Source organism: Sapajus apella, unplaced genomic scaffold (assembly GCF_009761245.1).
Source record: "Sapajus apella isolate SASKATOON/1434 unplaced genomic scaffold, GSC_monkey_1.0 scaffold72, whole genome shotgun sequence".
Taxonomy (NCBI): domain Eukaryota; kingdom Metazoa; phylum Chordata; class Mammalia; order Primates; family Cebidae; genus Sapajus; species Sapajus apella.
Genome location: NW_022437012.1, coordinates 2,104,700 through 2,119,224, shown reverse-complemented (window position 1 = coordinate 2,119,224; position 14,525 = coordinate 2,104,700). Strand labels below are relative to the sequence as shown.

Sequence of the window (14,525 nt, the reverse complement as noted above, 5' to 3'; positions counted from 1 at the left end):
TTTTTATAGTCCCTGAGGAGTTCAGGAGGAAAGCAGGGTTTTACATCCCCTTTTTAGGAACGCAAGTAGGACTGCCCCAAAAGTTCCTCTCTGTTCACACTTAGCGGGGACCCCACAGGAGCCCCAACGTTCACATATAATATTTCCCTTAGTAACCGAGGCTCCGAAGTTAAATAAGCAGCGCAAGGTCACACCGCAGGGTGAGGCCAACAGAGCCCCGGCGCGTGCCTCCTCCCTTCGGACCCTGCCGCGTCCCCAGAGGCTCGACTCAACCAGCTGGGACAGGAACCGAACCCTCCGGCCCTGTGTCGCCGTCTTCGCCCTCGAGGAATCTGCGCCCAGGCGAAGCGGTCCCCCGAGGTTCGGGAGCGCCGGAGTGACTTCCTGATTCTCTGCCCTGGAACCCGGGGGATCCCTCCCCCAGCTTGCCGGGTCCTCCCCGCGGATCCCCCGGGGCTCCTCCCGGCCGCCCCTGCTGACTCAGCGTAATCAGAGCCGCGGAGGGCGGCGGGGCCCGCGGAGCCCGCCCGGGTTAATTGCCGAGCTTTGAACGCCCCCTCCCGCTCCGCCCTCCTCCAGCCGCCGCCCCGCCCCCGCGGTGAGGTCCGGGGCTGGCGAAGGCGGCCACAACCCAGCAGCTGGAGGGAGCGAGGCTGCAGCGCGGCCGCCGGGCGCAGCATGACTGCCATCCGCGTGCAGGTAGCTGGCGCCCGGCGGGGCACAGACCCGGGGTGCTGCCCCGCCGGGGGGAGGGTGCAGGGGGTAGGACTGGGACGGGGCGTACCCACCACGAGCTCCAGCCTCGGGCCGGGAGTGCAAGCGCCCCGCGTGCCCGCCCCAGTTGCAAACTTGGGAACCGAGGAGGCTGGAAGGGGAGCAACCTGGGGGCGCCTGCCTGGCATTGCTGCTCCCGCGGCGCGAACTCCGGCTGCCTCTGCTCGCCGCCCTGCAGGCACCAGAGGCTCCCAGACTTCCTTGGGAAAGATTTTTCTGTTTCTCTTTGGGGTTGCCAGTGACCTACGGGTCAGTTTACCATAAGGGTCCCCCTTTGTGAGAAATTCGGCGTGTCTAGGGTGGAGGGACAGAATCGACTTGCAAAGTGAGGCTTATATAACAGAAGATACGCTCTCGGGAAGCTAGACCTTTCTGGGGGTGAGGGTTAGGAAGACCGTCTCCCTCTGCATAGCTGCGTTTGGGGTGCTGGGCTGGGGGTGGACTCGCTGGGGCGCGCACACCTCTGGGAAAGAACGGCTCTGGAGAGGGAAGAAGCCCGTGTCTCCGAAGATTTGGCTTCTCCTTAGCGTAGTGCAAGATGTTTATGTTGGCTGAGAACCTACACATTCCTATCCGTTCCCTCGGGCCTGCTGCTCTCCGAAGGGAAGTCAGTGGGTGGCGGTACCGCTGCCCAGACGGCGGGCTTCCTTTCCGCGCAGGCATTCCCGCAGCTCGTCCGCTGCAGTCTATCCGCTGGACTGTCCCCAGGATGAGAGAGGCCCGTTGACTTCGAGTACAAACGCTCAGCCACAACACTGGCCTGGTAGATACTGTTCCGCCTATTTTATAGATGAGGTAACTGAGACTCAGAAGTAATGTGCCCTCAGTGGCTGGACAAGGAACAGAATCAAGATTCAAACCCAGGGCTTCCTGGCTCCAAATCCCACGGGCCCCTCCTGCCTTTACCTAACGGGAGAAACCCACCCACAGGCCACCCCAAAACCTCTTCTATAGCCATGATCCCCACCCCTAGAAAGATCTAGCTTCCTGAGAGAGCGTATCCTCTGTTACAGAAGCCTCACTTTGCAAGTCAATTCTGTCCATCCTGTAGTCTAGTTCCTGGCTATAGAAGAGGTTTGGGGGTGGCCTGTGGGTGGGGTTCCTCCCATTAGGTAAAGGCAGGAGGGGCCAGTGGGCGAAGCAGGGCCTGGGGCGCAGGGAATGCCTCCTCTTTGTTCTGGAACAAGTCTGGAATCCCAGCCAGGCAGCCTGCTGGGACAGACCAGGTGCGGTCCCTCCTCTCCGGGGAGCTTACAGCCCATGTGGAGAGAGAGACTTGGAAACAGGGCATGGGGGAATGAATGCTAAATTAAGAGGTGCAAAAGTCGCCAGCCGGGAAGAGGAGGAAGCCTGGTAGCAAGGTGAGAGCTCAGCTGGGGAGGCCACAGGCTCCAGGTGAAGGGGTGCTCCAGCTATTTTGGGGTGATAACTCTTCATCCCCACAACCATGACTTGCCAGAGGGCAGACACAGGTAGGAAGCAAGTTCTGGGTCAGAGGTGGGGCCAGCGGAGGCTGAGAAGAGCAGAGGCAGGCCGGCTCATCAGGAGGCTATGAACTTCCAGGATGTGATGATGATGGCCTCACCTGGGCTAGAGCAGAGTGGGTGACGAGGGGTAGCAAATATGGAAGACCTGTTGGGGATGTGGGGAATGAGTTGGGAGGAGCCTAGGTTGTCTACTGGGGGGTGCTTTGATTAAGGGGAACACAGGAGGCCCTGGGTTACAGGAGGAAAAGACCATGGCATTGGACTCAGTAGCCCACTAGTGTTGAGTGACCCGGTTCTATAGGTCACTAGAAATCATTGAAGGTTACAGATAAAAAAGGAAAACACTTACATTTTTAGGGAAGTTACGACCCAGAGAGATTTAAGTGATTGCTACCCAAAGTACCCTGCAGGGGTACTGTAGGTCAGGGACAGGACTTGACCTCCCCACTCCCCTCTTTTCCACTGCCCACCTGTCCAGCGGCCCTCCAGGAGCCATTTCAGGCCCTGCATCACTGAAAGCTGGCAGAGGTGCCAGGTAGTTAGGAATGAAGACTCCAATATGTGTTATGACTCTTACTAGTATTATTAATAGCTTCCGTGAATTGGGAGCCACCTGTGTGTCATGTATATCTTCATATACATGATCTCATATAATCCTTGGGAGTTTCAGTGGTGGCCGGAGAGTTTAAATGAAGCCCTACTTTGTGGCAGGAGGGTGAAGAAATGAGATGAGGTCAGCTGTCTTCATTTTCTGATCCTGACGTGATGTCTAAGGACCTGGAGATTAAAGTCCGGTCTGCCTAGGACAGGTGGGGCTGAGGAAGGGACAGGACGTGCCTGTTTTCCAGCCAGCATGCTGTCTAGGGTTAAAAGGTTTCTGGGTCCTGTGACTTGTTCTCTGCATGTAGTGCTCCCCCTTTTGGGGACTATATATTATTCTCTAGGGACCTTGTAACCTTGCCAGGTGCCTTCATGGCTACAACTTTCCTGCAAGTGTCACTAACTTCATTTTCTAAATGAGAAAACAAGGGCTCAGGAGGTTAAGAAACTGCCCAAGAACAAACACCTCTAACGGTGTGCAGAGCAGACACAGAGCTTTTCAGAGTTTCCTTTGGTTTCTTTCTTAGCAGTCAATCCTTTTTTTTTTTTTTTTTTTTTTTTTTGGGGCAGTAAAAGGCAATATAGACTCCTGGACCCCCAGGGTCCCAAGCAGGGCTCAGTTTAAGTTGAAGTGAGGAAGAGGATGCAAAGCTAGCTTGCTCAGCTTCCCAGCCCACCTGGCTTTGGCACTGGAAGCCCCGCCAGGAGCAAGGGAACACAGTTTGAGAACCATGGCCCATACTCTTAGCTGCATGTTTTGGATGGCACCCAGGCTGCCTTTGTCCCAGCACCTGGTCCTAGCTCTGGATGGCCCTTGAGGAATCCCGCTGCACACTAGTTTTTTTCCTCACCAGCAGTACTGAGCCCCTACCACAAAGGCCCTATCCTTAGAAGGCCCCAGTCAGTATTTATCCGCTGAGTGGATTCCACCTCCTGCATATCATACAGATGTCTGGGCAGCCGTGATAAGTTGCCATGTGATTTAGGTGAGTGATCTCCGGCAAGTCACCTGCCCTCCGCGTAGTTTCGTCTATACACCCACCATGGAGCTTCCTCCTCTATCAACCTCATAGGTTTAATAATTAAATAGGATACTACTTAAGGCAGAGGTGCTGAAAGCAAACCTCCTTATTCCTGTGTCCCTGGGGTTGAAATTAGCATAGCTCGTGTGTCTGGGGCGCATGAACAGATACTCTTGCTGGGCTCTGACCACAGGAGTCTCCCAGAAACAGGGCTTTGTTTTATGTCTCACAGACAGACGTGGCCCAGACCTGCCTCAGTTCTTTTAGGAGTCTGAACACATGGCATAGGACGCACCCTAGGTTCCTCATTGCTCCATTCTCCTGGGTCCTAGTAGTGACCGTCATGCGTGTCTGTTTTGCGTACCTCTCAAAATGGGGTGTAACTTGGGCAGCTTCTAGATACTGCAGAGTGGGTCATTTAATGTTTGACTGTGTAGGAGACTTGGTTTAAAGGGAGCTTCAGATGGAAGTGACAGTGGTTGCAAATGACCTTTGACTTACCTCACACCTCTCCCCTGAACACCCACTGGATGCCCAAGTACTGGGGACATAGCAGTGTCCACACAGAATGTGGTGTGGGGTGGGGGGCTGCCCTCCCAGACACACAGTGTTGGAATGAGACAGAATTAATATGTAACTACAAGCTGTCCTCAGAATGGTGAAGAATTCGAACAGGTGCCTGACACAGAATACCAAGGGGGGCCTGACTCTGGATTGAGTGGGCAGGAAAGTGCTTTTTGTGGAAGAGGCTTTAAGCTGAGACATTAAGAATAGAGAAGAGGCGTTGTCCTGGGGGGGGGGGTGGCAGGAAGCTGCAGAAAAGCCTCTAGAGGCTGAAGGGCCCGTCATCTGAGGAAAGAAAGTTCTAGACATGGGGAGAAGGGAGTACGCTGGGAGCTGAGGTTGGGCGGGGAGGCGGAGTGAATTGTAAGCATTTTGTGCGCTGTGTAAAGAGTTCCTGGCTGGGCACGGTGGCTCACGCCTATAATCTCAGCACTTTGGGAGGGTGAGGCGGGTGGATCATGAGGTCAGTTCGAGGCCAGCCTGACCAACATGGTGAAATCTCATCTACTAAAATTAGCCAGATGTGGTGGTAGTGGGCGCCTGTAAGCCTAGCTACTCAGGATGCTGAAGCAGGAGAATCGCTTGAACCCGGGAGGCGGAGGTTGCAGTCAGCTGAGACCGCACCACTGCACTCCAGCCTGGGTGACAGAGTGAGAGTCTATCCCTGCCCAAAAAAAAAAAAAAAAAAAGAGTCCCAGAAGTCTTTCTTTTTGCCTTCTGGGTCAGGGCTTGTGTGCAATGCCTGGGTCATGTCCCTGGACTGTGAGATGAGACACCTCACTGGACACCTAGCCTGGCTTGCCAGGAGACCAGGGTGAGGGCACCTCCTTCCAGAGCTGAACCAGAGGTGAAGGAGAGCTGCAATGGCCTTCCCACTCCCGGAAGCTGCAGGAGCAGACAGTGGGGTTGGCAAGCTCTGGGTAGGGAACGGGCTGCGCAAGTCCAAGGTGCAAATGTCACTTTCAGCCCCGAAGAAAACAAGGCAGTAACCTGGGCTGAACGTGGACAGCTCAGAATCATCAGGTGGGTGGGGGTTTGGACAAAATCATGTGTGTCCTGGGGAGATGGAGGGAAACAGGATCGTGTGTCGGTGTGCTAAAGTCCTGGTGCTTGGTACAACCCTCTGCCAGGCCGTATTCTTGTTTTGTGTATAAAGAAATCGAGGCAGGCTGCATGCTCAAGGTCACAGGAGGCAGACACAACAGGTTTTCTGAACTCAGAACTGCTGCAGATTTGCAGTTGTGATGGATTTCTTACCCACAAGAAGGAAAGCTCAGGGAACTCTCAGTGCCTGGTGAATATTGGATGGTAAATGCTCACGGGTCTAGAAGGGAGGGAGGGTTCCCCAAAGATGATGGGTCTGCTCTGTTCCGGGCTTCACAGGAGACTGGAGCAGAAAATCAGACTGTGGGGAGCGGGAAGGTGGCTCAGGGGTCTTCCCTGCAAAGGGTGCTGGGGTGTGGCGGGGCTGTGGCTGACAGGGTGCCTCCTGTGGTGTTTTCCAGGCCCAGAGGCCGTTGGGCCAAAGGCAGCCCTGCCGCTCGTTCTTTGAATCCTTCATCCGGACCCTCATCATCACGTGTGTGGCCCTGGCTGTAGTCTTGTCCTCGGTCTCCATTTGTGACGGGCGCTGGCTCCTGGCTGAGGACCGCCTCTTCGGGCTCTGGCACATCTGCACCGCCACCAACCAGAGTGCACCAACCTGCTTCAGAGACCTGGGCCAGGCCCATGTGCCCGGGCTGGCCGTGGGCATGGGCCTGGTGCGCAGCGTGGGTGCCTTGGCGGTGGTGGCCGCCATTTTTGGCCTGGAGCTCCTCATGGTGTCCCAGGTGTGCGAGGACAAACACTCACGGCCCAAGTGGATCATGGGTTCCATCCTCCTCCTGGTCTCTTTCGTCCTCTCCTCCGGGGGGCTCCTGGGTTTTGTGATCCTCCTCAGAAACCAAGTCACACTCATCGGCTTCACCCTGATGTTTTGGTGTGAATTCACTGCCTCCTTCCTCTTCTTCCTGAACGCCATCAGTGGCCTTCACATCAACAGCATCACCCATCCCTGGGAACAACCATGGAAATTTTAGGCCTCTTCCAGGGACATCAAGTTCTACAGGAAAGTGTGGTCAAGATGGGACTTTGTCAACATGTGGCCTCTGGTGGGGCTGGTGTGGGACAAGGACCTTGAAACAGCTGCCTCTTTGCCAATAACTCGTGGGTGGTCAGTCAGAAACGGTCTGGGGGCCTCTGCAGCTGGTCTGCAGGGCTAGAGGCCAGGAGGGTGCCTCAGTGCCACCAGCTGCACAGGCTTAGCCAGATGTTGGTTTTAGAAGAAGAAAAAAAACATTTTAAAATGCCTTTCTTGAATTTTCTTCCCTGGACTGGAATAGAGTTGGAAGCAGCAGGGTAACTGCCTGAGCTAGCTGCATAGCCGAGGATAATTCATGCCTGTTTCATTGACGTGTGCTGGGATGGGGGCTGCAGAATCCCTGGGGCTCCCAGGGTTGTTAAGAATGGTTCTTCCAGCTAAGGGGCCAATAGTGCCTAGGAGTTTCTTCCATCAGCTCAAAGGTCCTTCGTGTGTATGTCCCTGGCTTCATCTTTGATCTTGCCAAAGAGGCAGGGTTCAGGATTCCCTCAGAAGGCCTTGCACACAGTAGGTTTTCAAACCATTTTACTTGGTTTGCCTCCCTGCCCTTTGTGGGAACCTTGCAAACTCTGGATAACCCCAGCTTCTAGCAGCTGGCTGTCCCCTCTGGGAGGTCTGCCTATCAGAACTCTACCTTAAGGTGGCTTTCCTTTTTCTTTCAAGAAGTGTTCTTGAGCAAGCCCTCCCTGGAGGGCCCACCTGACTGCTAATACGCAGCCCTCCCCAAGGAACGCGCGCACGTGTCTATCTACTGTGAGGGTCAGACAGCCTTAGGGCACCATTTTTAATCCCAGAACACATTTCAAAGAGCACGGATCTGGACCTGCTGGACTCTGCAGGGGGTGAGGGGGAACAGCCAGAGGTTGGGTAATGATTAACACCCATCCTGGGGATGTGTGGAGTTGAAAGGGGCCAGGAACCGGTGGAGATTTCCATCCTTGCCAGCGCATCTGGATTTCTGTTCATTAAAGTGCTCCCTTTCTAGTTCTTTTTCTGCCCAGAAGTAGGTGAGGTTATTGCCTGCAGTCCATTTCATTCTACACCCACCCCTTCCCGCTCCCTCACCTGGTGAATTCCGGCTCCCAGCAATTGCATGGGTTTTTGGTCTCTGTCCTGCCCTTGTCACTGCAGGTTCCCTTCCTGGTCTGGGCTGAGCGCCTACACCCTCTATCGTGATGTTCTAAAATTCTTATTCCAAGATGCATGGAGTCATGAAGCAGTCTGCTTTGTAGGATGTAAGGCCATGGACTCTAAGGTTGAACTACCAAGATGCCCAGAGTCCATGGAGATCACCCCAGACAGGCTTCTGTGAATTGCTCAGTTTTACAGAGTACGGAGCTCATCCACCACACAGTTACATCTTAGCCTGGGAAATGGGAACCTGGAGCAATCCACAAGTTGCAAAGGGGATACGTGACTCCCTTGTCTCTTCATGGAGAGGGGAGGGATAGAGGTGGGGAGTCAGGGCCCAGAGAGGATGCACTTGTCCAGGGTCACCCAAAGCCAGGAGTACAGCTGGCCCAGCCACCAGCAAGATGCATTTTTCTTGACACAAAGGGGAGTTTCTCTACGTCTCTCAAGAACGCTACCCCCTGAACACGAGAGGTTTTGTTTTGTTGAAATGTTCAACAATTGAGTCCTCTTTCACCCTCACATGGGGGGAGTGAGGATTCAAAGGAACCGAGAACAAGAGTAGAGCATGAGACTGAAGTCCCCAGGAGCTTAGTGGGGCAGCAGACTGCTTCTGTCCTTCCCTGCCTGGGAGCAGGGAGAGCATTGACACAGCCTTGGAGCTTGGGCATTTAAAGTCAAACACCCTGGACTGAACTTCTGCCTCCTCTTTTCTTAGTAGCTTGGGCAAGTCACAGGGCTTTGGTGGACCTATCATCTATGAAATGGGATCATGCCCCTTTTCCTGCTGCGTCGGCCTTAGGCTGAGGACATCTGTGTAAAAAAGCAGGAAAAATAGGGGTGTGCACCTCAGAGCCTGTGAGGGATAGTAAAAGGGACTGGGGTCCTGGGGCTTCCCTGGCCTCCATGGTGACTTTATCAGGTTATTTTAGCTGTTGTCCAGAAGGTTTGGGTGAGAGCTACTAACCAGGTGAGTTACGGTAGGGGACACACGGAGCTGCCAAGGGCAATTCCTGTTGGCTGGGCCTTCTAGTTTCGTCCCTGATTAACTGAGCTAGAGGACCAGGGAGGACCCCTCCTCCTGCAGGAAGGGGTTAGGAGCAGGCCAGAGGATACACCCTCACCTTGGGTCAAGGCAAAAGGATGGACAAATATAGACCAAATCTTGTCCCAGGCACCACTTATTTCCCTGTCCCTTTCTGGGACCCCTGAACTACTCTTCCCAGAAGAGCAAACAAACCAAATCTCAGGCCTTGTCCTGCCCCACAGTGCCCCACGTCCCTTCTGAAGAGTCCAAGGCCTGGGGAGGGGCATCTGCAGCTGAAGGAGGGCATAGGGTGTCTGCTGGGAAGACAGGCTGTCCTGCAGTAGTGCCCAGCCTTCTCAGGACCCGTCTTGGTCTCTGTCCATGGGTGGCTGTGCTCCCGCCTCTCAGATCATGCTGGTCCTGCAGGTACCCTGGCTCTGCTCCAAGTGGCTGGCCTTAGGGCTGTTACTGAAGGAGGAGCTTAGGGCCACGGGATGCAGTGTGAACTCACGGAGGTGCCACTGCTGCCATTTCTTCTGAACCTCCAGCTGTACCTGCCCGGGAGACAGGAGACCAGCCATCAGCCTAGGAGGAGAGGACAGTTCTGTGCCTGGAGCCCCACTCACTCCCCTGGGGACTCCACACAGGCCCTACCACTCCTGCCCAGCTGTCCTGTCCCCTAGCCTGCAGGCCACTCATGGCCATTTTTAGCCCCAATGTCCAGTAGTTACTGAGTGTCCCCTCTCTCCTGGGCATGTGCACCTGCAATCTCATTACATCATGTCCCAAAGAACGGACTGTGTACCTGAGACAACTGGACACTTACTCCCATGAAGCCACCCAAGCTCAGAACGCACCTGGGACCCAGGGAGTTGCTCTTTGTAAATTTCCTTCACAATTCCCAGCTGGAGCAGCTGAGCCTTTGAGGCTAGGCTTGATATTTGATTTTTGGGAAACATCAAAGGTCACTCCCATTCAAGTGCAGCAAACCAGATAGATGGTCGGAGGTCACAGAAAGGCCTAGCTCGTGTTCACTACATAGCTCTGTATGCCCAGAGCCCGGGGTCCTGACCCAAATGCTCTGTGCGAGGCTTGAGTCCTCAAAGTGAGTGTGCAGTCTCCCAAGGATTCCATGCTCATCTGGAGATCCCTAAGGACTGAGCTGCAGACAGTTCCTCTGAGTCACCCACTTTGCATGTGGGAAGACTGAGGCCCAGAGCAGGGCAGTGACAAGATCGCCCATTGAGCAAGCAGCAGGGCAGTAAGGAACCTGGGCTCTGCCCAACTTTCCTCCTGCATTTTCTGAACAGATAAACATCGTCACCAGGAGTGCTTGTTAAAAAAACGCTTTCTCAGACCCCAGCCCAGACCTACAGAATTTATTTTTGTGGAATGACTGGCAACAGGGTCCAGCCATGGTTTTAACATCCCTCCAGGTGATTCTGTTCCTCCCATTAAGCAAGCTCAGACTCCTAAAAGAACTGGCCGAGCCCCCTGCCACCAGACCCAGGACTCCCTCCGACCCTTTCCATCCCCCTCCCCACCACCCCTCCAGGTAGCTCCTTCTGACCTGGAATCCAATGGCTAGGAGCTCTCCTGGGTACCTGGGTGACCCAAGACCACTCACCTCCCCGTTGAGGAAGCAGTAGAGGACAGCCACCACCAGTCCCTGCCAGAGGAATAGAGGCAGCAGGGTTACTGCAGGTGCTCAGCCACCTGGCCTGAGCCAGCTAACCAGCTGTGCCCTCCCCAGGTTTCTCTCTTTTTTCTTTTTTGAGACGGAGTTTCCCTCTTGTTGCCCAGACTAAAGCACAATGAGGCAATCTCAGCTCACGGCAAGCTCAGCCTCCAGGGTTCAAGTGATTCTCCTGCCTCAGTCTCCCAAGAGGGTGGGATTACAGGCATGGGCCACCATGCCTGTCTAATTTTGTATTTTTAGTAGAGACGGAGTTTCTCCATGTTGGTCAGGCTGGTCTCGAACTCCCAACCTCAGGTGATCCACCCGCCTCAGCTTCCCAAAGTGCTGGGATTACAGGCGTGAGTCACCGCGCCTGGCCCCCAGGTCTCTTAATCACCCGCTGCAGGTTCACTTCCCCACCTGTCTTGCATCACTGGGAACTGAGTTACCTCTCGTGGGCTGCCCACGGTGTCCCTGGCTGTGCTGGCTCATCCAGCATAGACTGCGAACTCCCTGCAGCCAAAGGTGGGCTCCCTTTCGAACACATGTGGTGTCAGAGATAGGTCAGCAGGGGCTGCTAACCCCGGCCAGCTGGGCTCAGGTGGCTCACCAGAGAGCAGCAGGGATGGGTGGCTCCTGAAGTGTGGCCCCTCCGCTGGGAGGGGTGCCGCCCGCCCAGGGTGAGACCCTGGGCCCTGTGTGGTCTTGTTTCAAGATAAGCTAGAAATCTGAAGATGTTTAAATGTGGGTAACTAATTCAAATTGAAAAACAAATGTGTAGTCAGAACAAATTGTACAGGTCCCAGCTAGCCAGCAGTGAGCAGGGTTGGACCTCCCTGCTTAATGGACAAGTGGGTGCACCTCCATGCTCAGGGTTTTATGTTCCCTGGTGCGGCAAGGTCTGTGCCTGTAAGACCCTCCATCGCTGGCATTTGAAGCTCCTGATTTCCTGATGGTGCCCCCAGGATCCTGGCGTGGAGCTCTGCCAGGGGAGGGACTCCAGGCTGACGCAACTGCTTGGAGCCAAAGAGGCCCACAGATCAGCAGGAAGTGGTGTCTCTGCAGTGCATTCGCCCTGCTCATCTCCTTTCTCAGGGACCCGCCTCAAGCCACCCATCTCTCCCTGCCCTCCCCACACAGAGGCCTGACCTCAGACAGCCCAATCCCTCCTTCCTAGTCCCACCCAGGCCTGCCTGTAGTTACTTACGATATTGGAAAGGACCCCAAAGGGTGATGAATCAGCTCATTGGTGGGCTTAATATGTACAACTTCTCAGGGATATTGGCATTTTAACAAAAGCTAGTGGTGAAGCTGGAGGGGTCTGCTTTAGAATTTCAGATATCAATGACTGCTGCATTGACTGGGGACTATTTGAGGGGCAGAAACACTCAGGGCATTGGTGTCCAAGTTTTGTTGCACGTTAGAATCACCTGAGACCTTTTGTCCAGGTTACAGTCCCCAGTTCCCAATATCTGGGGGCATCAGCAGCTTTTAAAGATCCCCAGACAGTTTCAATAAACGGGCATCATGGTCTGGAAACTACTGTCAAACACAGAGTAAAAGGCACTTCCAGGCAGGCTTTGAAACAAAACAGACTCGGATCGGAGCACAGCTAGGCCTGAGTAATTGTAGGACTCTTGGTCCCAGGTGCTTCATTTAATCCTTGCCAAAGCCCTTCGAGGCAAGTGGGAGGATCTCCACCTTACACGCAGGGGAACTGAGGCACAAAGAGGTTTAGGCACGCCTGGAGCTCTGTGTGCTTGGCCCAGAGCCACGGGCAGGCAGAGGGTTCTGCCCACCGCATGGGCTTCGGTTGCCTGCCTTCCCCTGCCTTGGGGTCCAAGGACATTTTTCACTGTTCAGGGGAGGGAATTAGCTGTGCTCCAATGTATATGGGGCAGGCCTCACACAAGACAGCAAGTTTACTAATTTCCACCGTGATTCTGCGATCATTAAGAATGGAGACTTTGAAGAATTTTAATGACATGAAGAAATGTTCATGATGGGCATGATAGAGAATTAAACAAAACAAGCAGGATACAAAACCATACACATCATGATCCCAATTATGGGGGTGTGTGTGTGTGTGTGTGTGTGTGTGTGTGTCTTTGTGGACAGAAAAGAGACAGAAGTAAACACCAACAGAGGCTATTTCTGGGTTATGAGATTATAGATTTTTTTCTTCTTGTTTTTCTTTTTCTTTTTTTAACTTTTCCTTATTTCCCAAATTAGTCACAATAAGCAAGCATTATTTATACAATCAGAAAGTCTAAATACATTTTTAAAGAGTATATGAAGACCGGGTATAGTGGCTCACGCCTATAATCCCAGCACTTTGGGAAACCAAGGCAGGTGGATCACGAGGTCAATGAGTTCAAGACCAGCCTGACCAATATGGTGAAACCCCCACCTCTATTAAAAATACAAAAATTATCTGGGTGTGGTGACGCACGCCTGTAATCCCAGCTACTTGGGTGGCTGAGGCAGGAGAATTGCTTGAACCCGGGATGTGAGCGTTGCCATGAACCAAGATTGTGCCACTGCACTCCAGCCTGGGTGATAGAGTGAAACTCTGTCTCAAAAACAAAAAAAGGGTGTGTGACAGTGATTGTGTTATTAGTTGTGTGTGTTCTTTAAGCCCCTGCCTTTTAGAAATACATACTAAAGTGTTTGCAGATCAAACAACATGATGTCTTGAATTTACTTAAAAAGATGGGGTAGTAAGCAGGGACAGAGATGAAACAAGAGAGGCCATGAGTGGATACTGCTGAAGCTGAGGATGGGTGATGGAGTTCACTCTCCTATTCTCTTCACTTTTGTATATGAAAGACGTTTTCATATATGTATATGAACATATATATTTTATATGTGTGTGCACATATAAGAATATATGCATATATATATTCGTACACAACTTTTTTTTTCTTTTTTTTTTTGTACATAACTTTTAAAGACCCTTTTTCTTCATGAGCATTCCTATGAGAACATTAGGAAAGTGCTTTTGGTTTTCTCTTGACAGGACATTTTCCCAGAGAAGTGGTCCACAGCCCCAACCACTAGCCCCAACTCTGAGGGACAGGAAGTCCCCATCCATGGCCAGGCAGACCCGGGTCCAAGGTCTCAGCGTGGTACCTTTTCTGAGCCAGGTTAAGTCCTTCCACCCAACTGGTCCTCAAATCCTCTACCTGCTAAATGGGCATCGTGTGCCCAGCCTCCCTGGCTGTTACAAGAGCAGTGGTGTAAGCTAGCTGCCTGGCCCCCCAGGCGAAAAGGAAAAGAAGCCTGGATTAAGCCAGAGGCTGGGTTTTCGGGAGGTCTGAGGCACTGACAGGGGCCATTGGGCAGAGGGCCAGCTTAAAGGAGGGTGTGGCCTGAAGGTGTGGGTGGGGCAAGGCCTGACTCCACTCAGTGATGCATCCTCCCCAGAACCTGCAAGTAACAGGAAGACCCTACCCTGAACAGAGCTCTGGGGATGAGGGGAGGGTTTGAGCCCCTGCTCGCAGGCGGAGGCCACCCCAGTGAAGGCCCTACTGTGGACTAAGTCCTTTAAAAAAAATAGGAACACTTTTACCCTATTGGTGGGAGTATAAATTAGCTCAACCATTGTGGAAGACAGTGTGGCCATTCTTCAAGGATCTAGAAATAGAAATTCCATTTTACCCAGCAATCTCACTACTGGGTATATACCCAAAGGATTATAAATCATTCTATTATAAAGACACATGCACAAGTAGGTTCATTGCGGCACTGTTTACAATAGCAAAGGCCTGGAACCAACCCAAATGCCATCAATGCTAGACTGGACAGGGAAAATGTGGCACATATACACCACAGAATACTATGCAGCCATAAAAAAGGGATGAGTCTGTGTCCTTTGTAGGAACCTGGATGAATCTGGAAACCATCATTCTCAGCAAACTGACACAATAACAGAAAACCAAATACTGCATGTTCTCACTCATAGGCAGGTGTTGAACAATGAGAACACATGGGCATAGGGAGGGGAATGTTACACACTGGGATCTGTTGCGGGGTGGGGGACTAGGGGAGAGACAGCTGGGGGTGGGGAGGTTGGGGAGGGATAACATTGGGAGAAATGGCT

At 53.1% G+C, this 14,525-nt stretch overlaps 2 protein-coding genes across 3 annotated transcripts in view; one reads left to right on the top strand and one right to left on the bottom strand.

Annotated features, from left to right (window-relative positions):
• Positions 1-258: 258 nt before the first annotated feature.
• TMEM37 (transmembrane protein 37) lies at positions 259-7,571 on the top strand. 2 transcript variants are annotated; one of them, XM_032250641.1, is made up of 2 exons: positions 259-360; positions 5,953-7,571. In XM_032250641.1, exon 2 carries the CDS (start codon positions 6,199-6,201, stop codon positions 6,523-6,525), a length of 327 nt encoding a protein of 108 aa, XP_032106532.1. In that variant the 5' UTR covers positions 259-360; positions 5,953-6,198; the 3' UTR covers positions 6,526-7,571. The 2 variants fall into 2 exon arrangements, with proteins under 2 accessions (XP_032106532.1, XP_032106531.1); XM_032250640.1 differs by lacking the exon at positions 259-360 and adding an exon at positions 592-699.
• Positions 7,572-8,180: 609 nt separating this feature from the next.
• SCTR (secretin receptor) overlaps positions 8,181-14,525 on the bottom strand; it is an 82,414-nt gene continuing 76,069 nt past the window's right edge. Inside the window, exons 12-13 of the mRNA XM_032250639.1 lie at positions 10,373-10,414; positions 8,181-9,299 (exon numbers count right to left, since the gene is read on the bottom strand). Coding sequence (XP_032106530.1) covers positions 9,150-9,299; positions 10,373-10,414 — 192 coding nt within the window. The 3' untranslated portion in view covers positions 8,181-9,149. The remainder of the gene's footprint in view (positions 9,300-10,372; positions 10,415-14,525) is intronic.